This window comes from Doryrhamphus excisus, chromosome 15 (assembly GCF_030265055.1).
Source record: "Doryrhamphus excisus isolate RoL2022-K1 chromosome 15, RoL_Dexc_1.0, whole genome shotgun sequence".
In the NCBI taxonomy this organism is placed as follows: Eukaryota; Metazoa; Chordata; class Actinopteri; order Syngnathiformes; family Syngnathidae; genus Doryrhamphus; species Doryrhamphus excisus.
In genome coordinates this window covers 16537479-16555505 of record NC_080480.1, presented here as the reverse complement: position 1 = coordinate 16555505, position 18027 = coordinate 16537479, and the positions used below count along the sequence as shown (strand labels likewise).

General features: G+C 45.2%; 1 protein-coding gene and 6 non-coding genes across 13 annotated transcripts in view; 6 read left to right on the top strand and 1 right to left on the bottom strand.

Annotated features, from left to right (window-relative positions):
* znf385c (zinc finger protein 385C) overlaps positions 1-18027 on the bottom strand; it is a 96988-nt gene that overhangs the window by 59135 nt on the left and 19826 nt on the right. For 6 of the 7 annotated variants that reach the window (XM_058048132.1, XM_058048131.1, XM_058048137.1 and 3 more), the window contains one exon: positions 8645-8959. In XM_058048132.1, coding sequence (XP_057904115.1) covers positions 8645-8959 — 315 coding nt within the window. Of the gene's footprint in view, positions 1-8644; positions 8960-16510; positions 16580-18027 lie in introns of all 7 variants that reach the window. The other variant, XM_058048135.1, reaches the window with a different exon arrangement.
* On the top strand, positions 14790-14883 carry trnai-uau (transfer RNA isoleucine (anticodon UAU)). The gene is made up of 2 exons: positions 14790-14827; positions 14848-14883. It is a non-coding gene; the product is annotated as a tRNA-Ile (tRNA).
* Positions 15036-15129, top strand: trnai-uau (transfer RNA isoleucine (anticodon UAU)). The gene is made up of 2 exons: positions 15036-15073; positions 15094-15129. It is a non-coding gene; the product is annotated as a tRNA-Ile (tRNA).
* On the top strand, positions 15273-15366 carry trnai-uau (transfer RNA isoleucine (anticodon UAU)). The gene is made up of 2 exons: positions 15273-15310; positions 15331-15366. It is a non-coding gene; the product is annotated as a tRNA-Ile (tRNA).
* Positions 15510-15603, top strand: trnai-uau (transfer RNA isoleucine (anticodon UAU)). The gene is made up of 2 exons: positions 15510-15547; positions 15568-15603. It is a non-coding gene; the product is annotated as a tRNA-Ile (tRNA).
* trnai-uau (transfer RNA isoleucine (anticodon UAU)) lies at positions 15753-15846 on the top strand. Its single transcript has 2 exons — positions 15753-15790; positions 15811-15846. It is a non-coding gene; the product is annotated as a tRNA-Ile (tRNA).
* Positions 15997-16090, top strand: trnai-uau (transfer RNA isoleucine (anticodon UAU)). Its single transcript has 2 exons — positions 15997-16034; positions 16055-16090. It is a non-coding gene; the product is annotated as a tRNA-Ile (tRNA).

Below are 18027 nucleotides of genomic sequence, written 5' to 3'. Positions count from 1 at the left end.
GTGAGGCCTGCACACTAACCACTCGTACGCTGTGCAGTGTAATGTAGGATTCCTTATTCATAAATGGAATATTTTACTAGTTAGCGCGTCGAAAATGTGTTTACGACCTCCTGAATATGGCTTTTAACACAATTAGAGCCCTCTAGACATGAAATAACACCCCTATAGTCACCTTTAGACTTTCTATCATTTGTTTTCTACCGCTTATCCTCACGAGGGTCACTGGAGCTTATCCCAGCTGTCTTCGAGCGAGAGGTGGGGTACACCAATCACAGTGCACATATAGACAAACAACCATTCACACTCGCATTCATACCTGTGGACAAATTGGAGTCGCCAATTAACCTAGCATGTTTTTGGAATGTGGGAGGAAACCGGAGTACGCGGAGAAAACCCACGCATGCACGGGGAGAACATGCAAACTCCACACAGAGATGGCCGAGAGTGGAATTGAACCCTGGTCTCCTAGCTGTGAGGTCTGCGCGCTAACCACTCACCGCCGTGCCGCCCTCATCTTTAATCTTTATTATTATTCAAATTACGACAACAAAATAAAATCTATCATTTCCAAGTGTAAAAAGAAATGAAGCAGCGTTAGCGGTAAAAAGCCGCAGTAAATGAACAGGTGACACAAATATTCATGAGGTGATGTTTGCACTCGTGTACTGATGTCGGGGGTGGGGGGGGGGGGGGGGGGGGGGGGGGGGGGGGGGTCGGTGGGGCTCTCCTCGCCTCCTCCATGACTTTCTGGTTTGCGTCCCAGTCGAAAGTAAATCCCATTAAAAAGGCTTTCATCTCACCGCGCTTCATTACTGGCATAAATGCGGCGGCTCACCGCGGAGAGGAGCGGGGATTAGGCGACATGAGCTCATCGCTTTCCAACCACTGTGGTGTGTTTTTTAATAGAGACACTCCGGGTAAACTGTCCCTATTGGATTATGTGAAGGGCTGCGGCACGGCGTCAGGTAAGGCTAGCATCCTTTAGCAAATGCTAAACGCCCTCCCAGGAAAAAGAGAGGCCAAGTCAACAAGTGACGTCGTCCAGTGAGCGGCGAGCTCGGCGTGCTGTGTATGATTGGATGCAACGGGTCACAGGATTTCAGAGGCGATTTATGAATGCTTATTTTAAGCAGAGCCTGAGCCGGGGCTAATCTTTACCGCTCGCCTGAATGAGGGTGCTGATTAAAAGCTAATTATACGCTACAAATTTGGCCTGGGGTGCAGACTCTGCTGATTTGACACGGCTTGGACTCTGGCCTGGGTAAATGCCTGTGGGCTTCGGCTGCGCATCGTCAACAGCGAGAGTGTCTCTCCTCAGAAAAAAAAAAAAGGCACACGGAACAAGATGTCGGCCTCACACGCATGAAGGAAGGTCGAAGATTTGTAGCCTTCTTATAATAATAATAATAATAATAATAACAATAACAATAATAATAATAATAAATTAACAACAATAATAAGATATTATTAATATTAATAAATTAATAATAATATTGTTGTTGTTATTATTGTTAATTTGTTATTATTATTGTTGATAATAATAATAAAATAACAACAATAATAAAATTAATATTATTATTAATATTAATAAATTTATAGTAATATTGTTATTATTATTATTGTTATTATTATTATTATCGGCCATCTTTACATAACCTACTAGCTCTACTATTTTCAGGACAGAAATGTTTGTATGAGTATGAGTGTAAATGTGACTATAGGGATGTTATGTTATGTCCAGAGGGCTCTAATAATGTTGAAAACAACAGCTTTTCTATGCTCAAGCTAAATAATATTATTATAAATATTAATAAATTAATAATAATAATAATAATAGAAATATTATTATTAATAATATTAATAAATTAATGTAATAATAATAATAATAATAATAATAAAATACAAATATTATTATTAATAATATTAATAAATTAATGTTATTATTATTATTATTATCGGCCATCTTTACATAACCCACTAGCTCTATTATTTTCAGGACAGAAATGTTTGGTGCCCTATTGAGAAACTGATTATTAGTTTAGTTATTAGTTAGTTAGCTTAAGCTACACGGGCTATTAGCTGTCAGTAATGTAGCCACCACAGGAAATACTGTAGAGAACAGAAAATAATAACAGAGCACAAAAACATACTGTATGAGTGTAAATGTGACTATAGGGGTGTTATGTTATGTCCAGAGGGCTCTAATAATGTTAACAGCTTTTCTATGCTCTAGCTATGAAAGTATTTCCTGTATAAATAAGGCATCCTATTTGTTTGTTGAAATTCACTCATCACGCTCCCGTCCGGAAAGCGGGAATGCTACTATGGTAACAAAAATGAGGTGTCGACGTCGGCAGGTTGTCAGCATAAGTGGGTAGCGGTGTAATATCCGCATTATGACCTTCGTCTAGCCTCATCTAAACTCTCCCAGGACACTTTTGTCCTCCGCAGCCACCAATCAGGAGGTTGAGGAGGCCTCCGACATCTCTCGGGATTTGAAAATCAAGTGGATCCTTCACGGCCTGTTAGCGTCTCGTCGTTGACATCATTACTCCTCCGGCATGGCAATGCTGGACGGCAGTAAGCTCAACCCCCCCGCCTTCCCTTTCCCCTCCTTCAACAGGAGCGCAACAGAGAAAAAAACATGTCTCACAGCCAATCGCCTCCTGGACCGCCGTACAGTCGTTTGCTATTTACGTCTCGGGCCGTGACAGCCTGCTTTCGCCCAACTGCTTATTTACGTAGCGCCGCCGCGCTAGAAAGTGTTGCAATAAAGCGCACCGCCACAGATGTATTGGTTTTATTTATGAGCGGGGGAGACTGATCCTTATGGAGGTCAACAAGTACTTGACTGCGGGTGAATATCGCCGCGTGTTGACGTCCCGCGGTCGACTTGTCCCGCCGGTAGCGGTGTGGGGGTGGCCGTGTTCAAATTCTTTCCGGAGACAAAAAGGAGAAGCAGCCCCGCGGGCGCTGGAGCGTCTTGTCCGAGACAAGCGGGAGGACGGATCTACACGCTCACCCTCGTGTCAAGGACACGACCCCTCACAGCTCCATCACACCTGGTGGCAAAGTGGAGCTGACAACCCCAACCTTCCTACATCTCCTTGTCTCCTTCCTTCCTTTCTGTCTCCCTTCCTTGCCTGTCTTTATTATCTGTGGCAGTTTGAGGCAGTGGGCCGGAAAATTCCCCATCCAGAAACAAACCGGCATCTGCATATTACGCCACCGCCGCCCCCCCCCCCCACGTCTGCCACGAGCGAATAAATTAATACATGAATAACAATGAAAATCATCTAACTAAATGGCCTTGTGCGTGTTGTGTATGTGGAGGAGTTGTCTCTTTAGGCTACAGTCAAGGGACTTTATTTGCATAAAAACTCAAAGAATGATGCCTTGATATTGTTTTTATTTCTATATATCGCCGAGGCAGGCGTGTCCAAAGTGGCCATTTGTGGCCCGCGGTTGTTTGTTTTTGACCCCTGGCACATTTTAAAAATACTGTACAATTAAACAAGAAGACGGTAAGTAAAACAGGAGTAATTGATGAGAATAAAGTACACACTAAAGTCATAATAATCAGATAAAAATGAGGGAAAAGTTTTATGAAATTGCAGTACTAATATAATTGTGATATTTTAAAATTTTTAGTAGCATAAATGAAACATTAAAAGGAAAATAATATTATGGAAAACAAACTAAACAAAGCTGCAATTTTGGGAAAATTTATTTCTAAAATTTGCTAAATATTTTGAGAATAAAGTAAATATATTACGGGAATAAAGTCATAATAGAACAAGAAAAATAATTAATTAGAAAATGTAATTCTTGTTAGTGACATAAAAAAATACTTCAGTTGCTTTTCTATTTAACGTACTTTTTGCTATTGCTAATTGTGGTAACCCCCCCGCAACCCAATAGCCCCACAGATAGATTGCAGCCCTGTGGGGGCCACCGTGCTACATGGTGGAAACAAGGCTTTATATACATTATAGCTTGTCGATTGCTTTTCTTCTAAATTTTGTCCAAGATTTCCGCTAATTGTGGTAACCCCCCGCAACCCAATAGCCCCACAGATAGATTGCAGCCCTGTGGGAGCCACCGTGCTACATGGTGGAAACAAGGCTTTATACATTATAGCTTGTCGATTGCTTTTCTTCTAAATTTTGTCCAAGATTTTCCGAAAAGTCGGTTGAGAAAAATCTCCTAATCTGACCAACATCCATATTTTGTTCTCTGAAGATTATATCTGACAGCGCCGCTATTAAAACCACTTTGAAGATGTGTTATTACACACCAGAGCCGTATGGATGTGTGTGTGTTTACGTTGTACAAATATCCACATTTATGAGCACCCGGGGAGCGGTGAAGCGGCATTTAATGGCCCCCAGGCTACCGAGTTTACATCTGTTTTCGCTAAAGCGGCTCTTTGCGGTTTGGTCTACAAGCAGAGAATCTCTACACTTTGCACTTGAGATGTAACGCACAGTGCTCTTCTCACCCCCACGAGAAGAAGAGGATGTGCTGTCTGGAAGTCGGTACATGTGGACGGGTTCGCTCCCCCTCCTGGCGACTCCATCTGCCTTGTTCGACTACTTTAAGGTCCTCCATCAGACAACCTTTTCTCCCCCCTAGAGCTGCATCGCCGTGTCTGGATTGTAATAAGTCACTTTGGGGTAATTTTGCCCCTCTGAGGGTCAGTAATGATCGGGCTGAGAGGAGGGTGAAAGGATGAGGTGAAGGGAAGTGAGGGGGGGTTGGGGCGCTTATCGTTGATGAAAGAATATTTCACACACCTTTTAACGCCGTACCAAAAGTGTGCAGAAGAATAGCTTTCTTGGTTCAAATTTAAGGGTGCAAAGGTGCGCCATAATGACGGTGAACAGGGTCAAATGTCAATCAAACTTCCTTATTGGCTGAAGTGCAGCATTAATAGTTTTTCATTCATTCATTCATTCATTTTCTACCGCTTTTCCTCACGAAGGTCGCGGGTGGTGCTGGAGCCTATCCCAGCTGTCTTCGGGCGTAAGGCGGGGTACACCCTAGACTGGTCGCCAGCCAATCACAGGGCACATATAGACAAACAACCATTCACACTCACATTCATACCTATGGACAATTTGGAGTCGCCAATTAACCTAGCATGTTTTGGAATGTGGGAGGAAACCGGAGTACCCGGAGAAAACCCACGCATGCACTGGGAGAACATGCAAACTCCACACAGAGATGCCCGAGGGTGGGATTGAACCCTGGTCTCCTAGCTGTGAGGTCTGTGCGCTAACCCCCAGACCACTGTGCCGCCCGCATTAATAGTTTTTTGCTTATAAATTATAAGTGATTGTCAACATATATGGCATGGAAATGACACACATTGTGTAACGTAAACCCTGATCAGGACTGGTCAGGAGCATCAGAGTGAGATGTCACCACGGTGCAGAAATCCAGATGATATTTCCTGACATTTAGCTAACTAGCACAGCATTCTATTTGGTGTAGCCCAGTACGCCGGATGATCCCAATGGCCAGATCCGCTTGCTTCTAGACAAAAAGCACCCAGCAAACTGCACCATCTAAATTTCATAGCAACGCACCCCTTTTTTCTCCCCGTGGCGCTGCGAGCTCCTCACCCCTACGTGTTTCTCGCATCAGCGAGCCCTGTGCGCCGACCTGGCATGGCCGCCGACCTTTTCCCAGAGTCTGAACCGCCGTCACGAAGAGGGCGCCCCCCGGGGCAGAGCAGGGAGGAGGGAGGTGGGGTAGAGTGCAGGACTCTGCAGCCATATTGGATTTATTTCCTAGGCTGTGTGAGGAAAGACAAAGCATGTTTGCGTGCTTGTCCTGCTTCTTGTTGAGTTATGTATGTATTCGGTGCAAAATGATATCACATGACAATCTCCAGGAAATTACAAAACATGAAAGGCGGCAAAGAGGAGGAGATATGAAATGACACCTCACACATCCACCTGGAGTTCAAAGGCTTTTGGCGAGGGAGTGGGGGCGTACGGGAGAAGTCATTTCACCCCGCGGAGGAGAAAAATGGGAAAATGGCAAGGCGGCACAAAAATAAAACACAGATGCGCGAATGCATTCATGCAGAAAATCCTTGCCTTTAATCCAATTGGTCACGCTTTATTAAAGCGACGCTGCAGCAGAGATGGCATCAGACAGCGGCCGTGATGACGAGTGCTCATATAACACGCATGGGGGGGGGAAGAAATGTGCACACATCAGAGAGTGGGGGGGGGAGAAATGAGATATGAAGGACCATGAAAAAAATGCTAATTCCTTCTCCTCCTCTTCCTCCTTTCATTTTTGGTCTGGCAGAATGCGAGGCTGTGGATGCCGACGACGCTCGGAAAAAGGATGTACACAAAAAGAAACAACCGCACACACTTGATGGCCCCTGAAGCGACTCTGCCGGGTCGTATCAGGCCTGTCCTTGCAGCTACACCTTTCAATCACCTTTACCTCACTAGCATCCACCAAGTTCCACCATCCATGTTGTGCTCAGCCTGACTAGGGCTACGCTGGAGCCTATCCCACATGAATTAGTGCGAGAGGCATGATACACCCTGGACCGGTCGCCAGTCAACACAACCCATCGCTCATATTCATACCGATATTCTCCAATTAACCTAACACATCTATAAGCCCCCCCCCCCCCCGAAACACACACACACGGCACATAGAGAAGATGCTGTTCATTAGAAACTGCACTGACCCAGAACCAGGACTGTGGCGTATCACCGTGCAACAACAGGGTAAGCTAATGTTAGCGCCGTGTTTTAAATTTGGACCGCCACAAACGAATCTGGCACTAACTACTGGCCCTGGCTCAAAAAAACACACATTATAATGGGACTGTCTGGGAATGCAGCTTGTCATTACAAGTCTGTACAGCAGGTGGCAGTATGCATCTAAACTCCGCTTTTTAAAGGGGACCCATGATGCTTTTTCCACTTTTCTGACCTACTGTATAAATGTAGTTAGAATGTTGTATTCTCATGTAAAAGTATTCGGATAATGAAGTTTTCCCATTTGGAAGTGATCCCTGAAAGAACGTGCAGTTTCAGAGGACTCACTGTGACGTCATTTCATGGGTTGCATGGTACAAGCTCTTAGCTGAGTGAAGCCAATCACAGCAGAGTTGGCGAAAACACACCATTTTGGAAATAGGTGCAAAACCTGGAGGATCTAGAAAGCACCACAGGGTACGCTGGAGCCTATCCCAGCTGACTTCGGAGCGTGAGGCGGGCTACACCGTGGACCTTCCGACTGTTCTGTGTTGATTTAGTCATAAAAGTCAATAAACGAAGGTCTCCGCTGCCTCCTGTGAGTCAGTGTTAATAAGTGAAGATGACTCAGACAATCCGACATTTAAGTCAACCTCGACCTTCTCCCATCCTGGAATATATTCACATACATTATTACGCCGGTTGAAACTTTCAGCGGCTTCATTTGGTGGTGAGTTCAAATATTAAAAACACGAGGCAGGAATGAAGAGGCAAATTGGACGCTGCACGTTTCCTAAAGTGTTAGCGCAACTGGTTGGAGGGTTGAGAAGGACGAGGAACGCACACCGACATTTATTATACGATTATTTCAAAGAAAACTGCAGTGTTGGTGGAATGTACGAACGTATGCACGGGCACATGCGGGCTGACATCAGCACAGATGCACCCGAATGCATCGCGTCTATGTCAAAACATTCTAAAAATATGAGGAGCAGACACGCATTAAGCGGGGCAGAGGAGCCGAGGACACGGCAGCAGCAGGGCGGCAGCCTGGGGGAGTCAGCAGAAGGTGAGTGGAGATAAGGCTGCACGATTGTGACTGCGTGTCAGAGAGAATCTGCGCACGGCATCCGTTCAGCCTCGCACACTACAACTACTAACTACACAATTTTTTTTTTTTTTAAACACACGCACACTTTTACATCACCTGCAGCGCTCCCCCACCGCCCCCCTCAAAGGGACGTGCGGACGAGACGACCCGGGACCGACATGACACGGTTTATTTTGGAAGACGGAAACAAAAGCAGGCCTGACAAGCCGGCGACAAACACTCAAAGAAGACAAATATTAATGAGCTTCCTTTAAAAGCCTTATATTATACTATTTATATACTATAACCATTTTAAACGCTACTATTGGCGGCGTGTTAGCCTTGATAATGGAATTTAGACGCTTAAAAAGTACTGCAGTAAGCCCTACGGGGAATTAATGCAACATAAAGGAGGACACAAACGTTAAGTGACGCTAGCATAGCTACGTCATGCTAACATGAGACTCACATTATAACAGCATGCTCATGCTCGGTTAGCTTATTCGCTAAAAGAAAAACAAAACGATCAAGCTCTCAAGTCTGTGGCTGGCAGAGCGGCAATTTGCATTTTAAGATGTGTAGCGAAGCCTTCCAAGTTTTTCTAGCCATGTGTTATTGTGCATTAATTAAAAAAAACGAGTGAAATAGTCACACAAACCGCTTCCTCGTCGTGGCTATGACTCAAAGTGAACATTTTTTTTATATTAATTAGCTTCTAATTACCTGCAGTGTGTTTAGCCTAAGGAGACTAAAATCCAATTTGTTTACATTGTGTTGGGTTCTACAAGGCAATATTTGCCACTTATAAAAGTGCCCCCACCTGTGCTGCTGGGGCTCGTCTTGCCGCCGACGCTGATCTGCTTGAGCCTCTTCTGGTGAGACTTGCCGTTGTAGTGGATCTGCGCCTGCGCCGCTGAGTTCAGCTGGATGTTGCAGACGTCGCAGAGCGTGTAGCTGCGCTGCTTGCGGTCCCGTTTGGGCCTCTGCTGCGAGGAGGGAGGGAGCAGGGCGCCCCCTTGTGATGACCTCTTTACCACTGCAGCGTGGGAACAACGCTCGATGTCCATGTCACCGGCATCCGGTGCGTCCGGCTCGGCGCTTGGCAGGGCTGACTGGCTGACGGGACGCTTCATACCTAACGGGGGGGGGAAAAATAGTTAGGCATCCATGTGGTGTCTTCATTACTGCATGTGGAGCACAGTGTGCAAACGTGATGCGAGATCCCTATGGGAAAAGATGATATCCACATTGGACACACGTGCTGGAATTACATCCGATTCCCTGAGATTGCATGTCCAACGTGACACCATTCTGGACAAGTTCGCACACACTCACACAGCAACAGCCGGAAACATAAACAACAAAAAATAAATAAATATGATGAAGGCCAACATGGAGCGGCAGTGCACGGAGGCACCACAGGAGGGAGACAGAGAGCTGCAGTGCTCATGATGACGCTCAGCTTGACCTCTATTTTAGCAAGCTGTGCAAGGCTAAATTGACGGTTGAGGGATGCATTTATTTTTTTTAACCTCACTGATGTACCCGCTGGCTCGTCACCTTCTTTCTAATTCATCCCAAAGGTGCTCTTCCACACCAAACTCGTCCAAGCATGCCTGAAAGTGTAGCATCCCTTTGTCCAAAATGTTTTGCTATTGTTGGTATTTGGATGGTAGAGGCTTTCCAGGTAAGAGCAAAGAAAGGAGATGTTTGTTTCACATGAAGCCACAGTGGTTATAAATAAATGAACGAGAAAGGCTAGCCCTAGCTCAATGGAGGATTGAGACATCTCTTGTAAAAAAAAAAAAATACATATAAAAACTCCCTGAAATACACTCTCTTCTGCATTTCTGATTCAAGTTATTTACGTAAATACCACAACCACTCACACTCTGACACACACACAGAAAGACATTAAGGCAAGCAGTGTCCATGAAAAGCCGCTTTCACGTTGCCAATCTGGGAGCACTCAAGAGGCTCCATCAGATGTTTTCGCAGAAGCTGCAAGCGAGGCTGTTGCACCCTGGCACTGAATGAAGAAAATCTCTGTGGTCCCCAACCACGCAACCTACGCACGCTCCCGACAGGCTAGTCAGCAATACCGCCCCTGGAACTAGCGCTGCCGTTAAACGGAACGGAACAAACAGAGGCATGTATTATGGACTCAATTATCCTGGCGTTCACATGGAACATATGCACAGCATGCCTTTGTCACCGCACACTTAACTGTCATACAAGCGTAAAAAGAAGTTAACCACTGAGTCTATGTTAACTTTCATAACAAGTGTTCAGGTTTTTTTTCGTTTTTTGGTGGTCAAATTCCAACTTGCACGACCCCAGGTTAGACTGGAGTAGGTGTAAATGACAATGCTCTTTGCTGGACGCAGGCAGGCATGATGAACCGTCGCGGCTCATAGCTGAGGCTCCGCCCACTGGTTCAACTAGCCTCCACCTGTGAGTGATTGATGGCAGCAAACAGCTTTACGAGGCTCTTATTAAGAGCGACGGGACCAGAGGCCACGCTGAGATCTGCTGAGGATGAAACCCCCGCCACCCCCACCAAACCCCCCCACATACATACCGCCATCCCTTCCTCGTGCACAGCCGGCCCGGCCACCACCATCAATGACCCGCTGAAAGACCCAAGTGGCTCAGAGTAGCAATAAAAAAACTATTTATGATCCGACGTCTGCGGCTTCCACGTCCTAAAATACAACACAACACAACCCCCCCCACCCCCACCCTGCACTCAAAGCAGCTGTAATACCTTGAAGAGCGTGCCCCCACCCAGGGGTGGAGCTTCCTGTTGCTGTTACGGCTGAAAGTGGCCCCCGTTTGCCTTCCCTAATCACTCCAAGACCAGGAATCTGAACCGGAGACAACGTCACATGACCACATCTAAACCAGGAGGGCCAGTTTCCAGGGGCCATAACATTAAGTACACCTGCAAAATAGTGTGCACAAGTATGCAGTTTAGAGTAGTCTGTGTACAGCTTGTATTGCGGTACTGTAAGTTTCCGCGCAGTGCAAACACGGAAGCAACTTTGAAGACACACAGACAGCCAAACAGGCCACGACGTGCGTCGGGGGGGGGAAATAAATGCCTTGCTCAAGGGCAGCTGGGAAAACCGCACGACTGCAAACACACCCTGTAAATGTAACATCTGGTCCTAACCAAAGTCTGCTGGCAGACAAATGCAGCGCGCAACGCCGGGGCGGCTCGCCCGATCCATTAACTAAGACGCATGGAGACACACAAAGTGTAATGGCTCCCATCAAAGTGTCATTAGTGTCATCACTGCTGTATTGTTACTGTACGTCTTTGTGTCCTCCTGCATCAGACCTGATTACATAAGCGCGGTGCTACTCTAACGAGCACAATAGCACTTAAAGCGAAAGGGGGGGGGGGTACATTGTGGGGGTGCGTCCAGCTCAGCAAACAACACCAGCCCATCAGCACCGGGCCAGGAGAGTCAATAAAAAGCAACGGCACAATGTATTGATGTGTTTTCTCTCATCTTTGTTTACAGTGGGGGCATGTGTCGCCCCTCGTGTTTGTTTATTTGTGGCCGCGTGGAAACGTGCGCAGCATGCGGCGGACCCCATCACAAGGAGATATTATCCCTGAGTGGATCTAAAGACAAAAAAAGGTCACACCGCCAGGATATGAGTATAGTGCATGTGCACTATATATCATAGGCACATTGCTGTGGAAGGTACAACACAACACAATTAGGGATTTCAGCAGATGTTTTCAGGAAAAATATGTCTCCGATGTAAACACGGGGTTTCAAACATGTATGTGACGCCAACTCAGCAAGCTTTTGCTTTTTATTTGGATTTTCCGAAACAGAAAAGAGGAATCCAGCCTCCACAAGTTTACAAGGTGTAAGCAGGGGTGTCCCAAATTCATTATATTATTATTACGTATAATATTGGAAACTACAAGACAGAAGCTACGTTATGGATAATTTATTTCTGTATGCATTTGAGTTGGGACACTCCCACCGTTCATGACAATATGCTACACCAGGGGTCTCAAACATGCGGCCCGTGTGCCAAATGTGGCCCGCAGGATACTAATTTGAGGCCCCCGCCTTGATATGAAAGTTTAATGGATGCTGTATGGTATCATGTACCCAGAAAAAAATTATTACGTTTGATTAATGTTCATGTTAAAGGTTAAATAACTGTTAATAGTTATCCTCCCTATCCGTGTGGAAGTGGTAAGTTTTTGGCTATTTAAGTTTAAAGGAAATAACTTGAAGGCTACCGTTTAGGTCGCTAGCGCTCTAGTTTGCGAGTTAGCATGTGTCTCAAGACCCTGCAGTTGCGCAATATGTTGTAAATAAAAAAAGTATAAATGTGACTATAGTCGTGTTTTGTCTAATAATGCTTTGTTAATTTTAATCTGAAAAAAATAATTTGTCTACCCACCAACTATATTTGGTTTCTTAAGGTTTTATTATTTGCCGTTTTATTATTATTATTATTATATTTATTTATTACTGATTGATTTATTTTCTTTATTCTTGATTTGTTTATTTATTGTTCATCTTATTTTGTGCAGAAAAATAAAAATTAAGATATTTGAGAACAGTGGAATGTTTTATCAGAGCTTTTATTGTAGAAAATCGGAACCAAAGCACTGACAAAGTTTGTATATTTTTTTGTTTTTAATAAATGCGTTGTTTTTTTTGGGGGGGAAACCTGATGCGGCCCAGCCTTGCCCAGACCCTAGCTCCAGTGGCCCCCAGGTAAATTGAGTTTGAGACCCCTGTGCTACACCATTTCCCTCAAATTGTGGTTCCAATGCTTCATAAATACCAGATGAGATACCAGATCTTTCCAACACTTGCATGCCTGGTGGTGGAACCACGTGCTTGACAAAACGGTGTGAACGTTTTGAACTAAGAATGTATATATTATTACCCCACCCTCAACCGTGCCTCGTAAAGCGACCTCGACTCTTTCCTAATTGGCACAGTGCCGCACCCCGTCATCTTCCACCATCGAGCACGTCCTTATTCATTTTTCAACCGCATACACAAAAAAGAAGGCATCCAGTTCTCTCACTATTCAAACATTCTTCTGCCTTTAGCTAAAGTTAGCCTGTTCACATATAACCGCAAAGTCTACTGGGGAACTGCCCGAAAGGAGTAACCACAGATACTGGGAGGGGTTCCGTTCAACACTGGATATATTTAGACGGGGGCAAACCCCCGGGATGGCCATGCAAAAAGGCCTATAGGATGTGTTTATTTGACTTTCTGATTCTGTGCTTCGGGGCCGTTCCTGGCCGCTTTTAGCGTAAGCGAGCACCTGACACAAGCTGGAGCGTCCAAACAAGCCTCACCACCAAGAGATGTTTGCTACTGCATGCGATTATTATTCATCCCCTTTAGCCACGCGCTGGTCGAGGAGCTGCCCAAAATGCTGGCGGTTTCCGAGGCACGCCAGTGGTTTTTGGTGTAGGCTTTAAAGAATTCTGCATCAGACACGATGTGAAGGACATCTGCCACCGGTAGCGTAAACACGGCGAAGCCTCAGATGCGGTCAGAATGATGCACAGTGACAAGCCTAGCCTAGCCTAACCTGTTTGTCCCATAGAGTTGCATGCATTTGCAGCCTGTTTACTTATTTAGCCCGGGACAACATGCAGCCCGCATAGCACATCCGGTGACGTTCTCAGATGACTGCGGGCCAATAAATCAAAAGAACCGCATCAGAATTGTTGGATTCCCGCAGAAACCACACACATAACAGGAAGTCAGAAGGCACCGCTGTCACAAAACAGATGAAATCATCCTCCCTTGGCCTGCTTTTGGAATTTTTTGACATAGAACAAGATAGGGTGAGGAATTTATGCCAACAAATGAATACGCACAGAGACAAATTGCATGCTTGATTGCCAACAAATGTAATTTAGGGAGGCTGCGGGGGCAAACGGGGGGTGGGGGTGAAGTTATGCAACAAACAAGTGAAGCCCAAAGCGGCTGTCATCAAATATTAAATAACAACAAGAAAAGGAAAGTCACTATGTTGACAGGGGGAAGAACGATGAGGTCATCAAAATTGTCTTATTTGGTTGTTTAGACAAGGAAATAAGAATGAAATGTGATTGAAAGTCCAACATCGCCACCTAAAGGACTGGAGTGGAGATGCTGCTTATATCTTTTTATGTTTACTTGTGTAACTTTTATTAACAGCATTTTTTCACTCTAGTGTCACGCCAAGCTTTACAAATGTAACTCAAGGCCTCTCTATCACGGACCGCATTCTAAAACCACTCATCCATAGCCGCCACGCGCGTGCTGACACAGTAGAACTGCATTTTCGGGGCCAGGAAGTGGTCTCGATGGCACAACTGTCCCAATAAAAGGAGATATAGAGCGGTGCTTAAATGCTGCTTCAGCTTGCGCTGCAGGTGTGTATGTGGGGAAGAGCCGGGGGGGGTGGACGCAATCTACCATGTGGCGTTCGAAGTATTTTAATCCCAGGATCAGTGGTAGTATCAGTGTTGGCATGCGAGCCGCACAGTGGAACAAGCTATGCGTGTATCCGTCATTCCCGGTGACGGTGCTTGTTATTGGTGTTGCCAAGCTACTCAAAAACAAAGACCAATAAAATAATTAGTGGTGGGGGCAGCAGAGCGGTCCGAGGGTTTGTACCATTGTACGAGGCGGTTCCGGGAATCTTGTAATTGGACGGAGCATTTCTGTGTAGAGGGTTTATTACAGTATGAAGACTCTAAATTGAAAACTCTTGATTGTCTTAAATGTTTATAAAACTACATAGTTTTATGCTAGGTATGCAAAAATTCTAAACAATTTAGAGTCCAAGTTTTTGTTATGCTGAAGACATTTTTGGCAGATCGTACCACTTGCAAAGTGTGCCCCAGTGGCGCAATCGGTTAGTTCAATGTTGACCTGGGAACAATCTTGGGAAACAAGCCAACTACAGAGGCTCCAGTGGCGCAATCGGTTAGCGCGCGGTACTTATAAGACAGTAACCTGCGGAGTGATGCCGAGGTTGTGAGTTCGAGCCTCACCTGGAGCAGTTTTCACTTTAACTGTGATGGAGATTAGATTATGACAACATTGGAGTGACCCAAAAACCCCTTCACTTGTATTTGAGTATCACTTGGATCTTTGTCAGTCAATGCAATGTTGACCTGGGAAACAATATTGGGAAACAAGCCAACTACAGAAGCTCCAGTAGCGCAATCGGTTAGTGCGCGGTACTTATAAGACAGTAACCTGCGGAGTGATGCCAAGGTTGTGAGTTCGAGCCTCACCTGGAGCAGCTTTCACTTTAACGATGATGGAGATTATGTTATGACAACGTTGGAGTGACCCACAATCCCTTCAATGGTATTTGAGCCAATCTTTGTCTGTCAATGCAATGTTGACCTGGGAACAAAATTGGGAAACAAACCATCAACAGAGGCTCCAGTGGCGCAATCGGTTAGCGCGCGGTACTTATAAGACAGTAACCTGCAGAGTGATGCCGAGGTTGTGAGTTCGAGCCTCACCTGGAGCAGCTTTCCCTTTAACGATGATGGAAATTAGGTTATGACAACATTGGAGTGACTCAAAAACCTTTCAATGGTATTTGAGCCAATCTTTGTCTGTCAATGCAATGTTGACCTGGGAACAAAATTGGGAAACAAACCATCTACAGAGGCTCCAGTGGCGCAATCGGTTAGCGCGCGGTACTTATAAGACAGTAACCTGCAGAGTGATGCCGAGGTTGTGAGTTCGAGCCTCACCTGGAGCAGGTTTCTCTTTAACGATGATGTTGATAAGGAGATGAGCTTATTGTAACGTTAGCGTGACCCAGAAACCCTCCAATCGCCTTTTAACCAATCTCTGTCTTTCAATGGAATGTTGACCTTGGCACAATCTTGAAACAAAGCCTGTACAGAGGCTCCAGTGGCGCAATCGGTTAGCGCGCGGTACTTATAAGACAGTAACCTGCGGAGTGATGCCGAGGTTGTGAGTTCGAGCCTCACCTGGAGCAGTTTTCACTTAAAGATGACGTTGATAAGCAAATGAGCTTATGATAACATTCAAATGACTGAGAAACCTTCCAATAGCCTTTTAACCAACCTCTGTCTTTCAATGCAATGTTGACATTGGCACAATCTTGGGAAACAAAACCTGCATAGAGGCTCCAGTGGCGCAATCGGTTAGCGCGCGGTACTTATAAGACAGTAACCTGCGGAGTGATGCCGAGGTTGTGAGTTCAAGCCTCACCTGGAGCACTTACCCTTTTAGCTTTTTCCATCAGGATCAATCTATCATCGACACTAAGGACATTTTACAGTCTAAAGTGTTTTCTACGAACAAAGCACACATACTTTGCAGGTTTATCCAGATTACATCAGTAAAGTAGCTACCTAATCTCATGTCCAAGACATCGTTATTGTCTTCAGTGAATCTAACACTTGTTTTTGTATCAAGCCGTAAGATCTGTCAACTGTTTTTAATGTTTCCAAAAACACATAGGATAGTTTCATCGATGATTGAGTAAGGTACCATCATGGATAAAGTAGGAATACAAAGAACACTTAACATTTCAACTTTGGTCGACGACATTTGCAGCATGCCAGTCAGCAGAAAGCGAGGAAAAGATTGAAATCAGGTCTAGGTTTGTGTGTAAGGACTTTGCAATCAGAGCTGACCTGCAGTCCGCTGAGCCTTGACGTGGAGGAGGAGGAGGGTGGTGGATGGCACCAAATTCCGTCTGACTGCTAAAGAAGTCGGAAAAAAATAACATTTTTGATGGCCATTAGTCACACATGCAAAACGTCATCACGGGCACTATCTGGGTCACGAGCGAGGGACACTGGAGGTCTTGCAATGTGATGGCTGGACTGCGGTTAGACCAACAAATGAGCAAACACACACATGCGCCGTTTATGCACACTTGACCCTCTGTTCAAATCACGTCTTAAAAAGATGCTGTGACGCGAGAAAAACATTGCGACACACACCGACTCTGTGTGAGCGTGAGCGCTGATATACAAGTGAGAACTGTGATCCCACACACACACACCTGTGCTCACACCAGGACCCTGGCGCTCACACCCTCCTCCGTCTCCACAAACGCTGGCCCGGCTTCCCGTTTTCTGTCAACACCCAAAAGACCTCGTGAAACCAATTAGCGGTGTTAAACTGGGCTAATTATGTAGCACACTCTTAGCACAGACAAGGGTGTGACATGCATGTGATGTGTGTGTTCCCACCTCACCTTCAGCAATTTAGGGTTAGTTTAGGGAAAGTACAATGTCTGTCTCCAGATCAGTTACCATGTGCGGAGTAAGCTAATACTCAACTCAGAAAACGTCTTATACTACATTGCAGCATTCATCCTCCATTGGGTAAAACCAAGCCGAGTATGAACCTCACCTAAGGCGTGTATTTTATGAATCGAAAGGCGTGTATTTTATGAATCGAATGACCCAAATGAATGGTGTAAATGTAGATTGCATATTGAAACAATGTTGTATGATAAGACTGGTACTATGGCTATCACGGGCTAAATATCAGGCAAATGAATGGGAGTTACTCGGAAGCTATTATTATGAATCACACTTTTGTGCAATACAATTAATTTCCTGAAGCACGGCTCTCTGAAATGATGACAATGACAGCGGTTCGCAGAGTAATCACTAAAATGATGATGACAGATGCGACGTGAAAGAAAATATCTCTCTTCAGCACAGACGGCCTACAAATACAACAAGCATATCCAAAGTCTCCAGCCAATTACGCCATTATCAGCCCATTACTTATGATCTCACCCAATTATCATCCCGGGTAGGGGAAGGGCCATTACAACCTATTTTGCACAAAACAGCGGCGGCAGAAGTTGGCGAGGGAAAAGCGTTCACTTTTCCAAATGGGCTGTTAGCTGTAATCAAAAAAAAAAGGGAGCGACATCAAGAAGGTGCCTCCCCTGCCAAACAACGTGACAGAAATGAAAAGCCATCATCGTGCGGTCCCTTACCGATAAGGTGATGATGAAAGCCTGATGAGTATCTCTCACTGACAGCGACGTACACGATGCTGCTCTCACAAGGAGACCATCGTCCAACCTCCCTATCTAAAAACCACATCGGTAAGATAATACTCAACACAAACACCAACCAAACAATCATGATGAACTTCATCGTGCTTAATTAAGAAGAACAGGCTG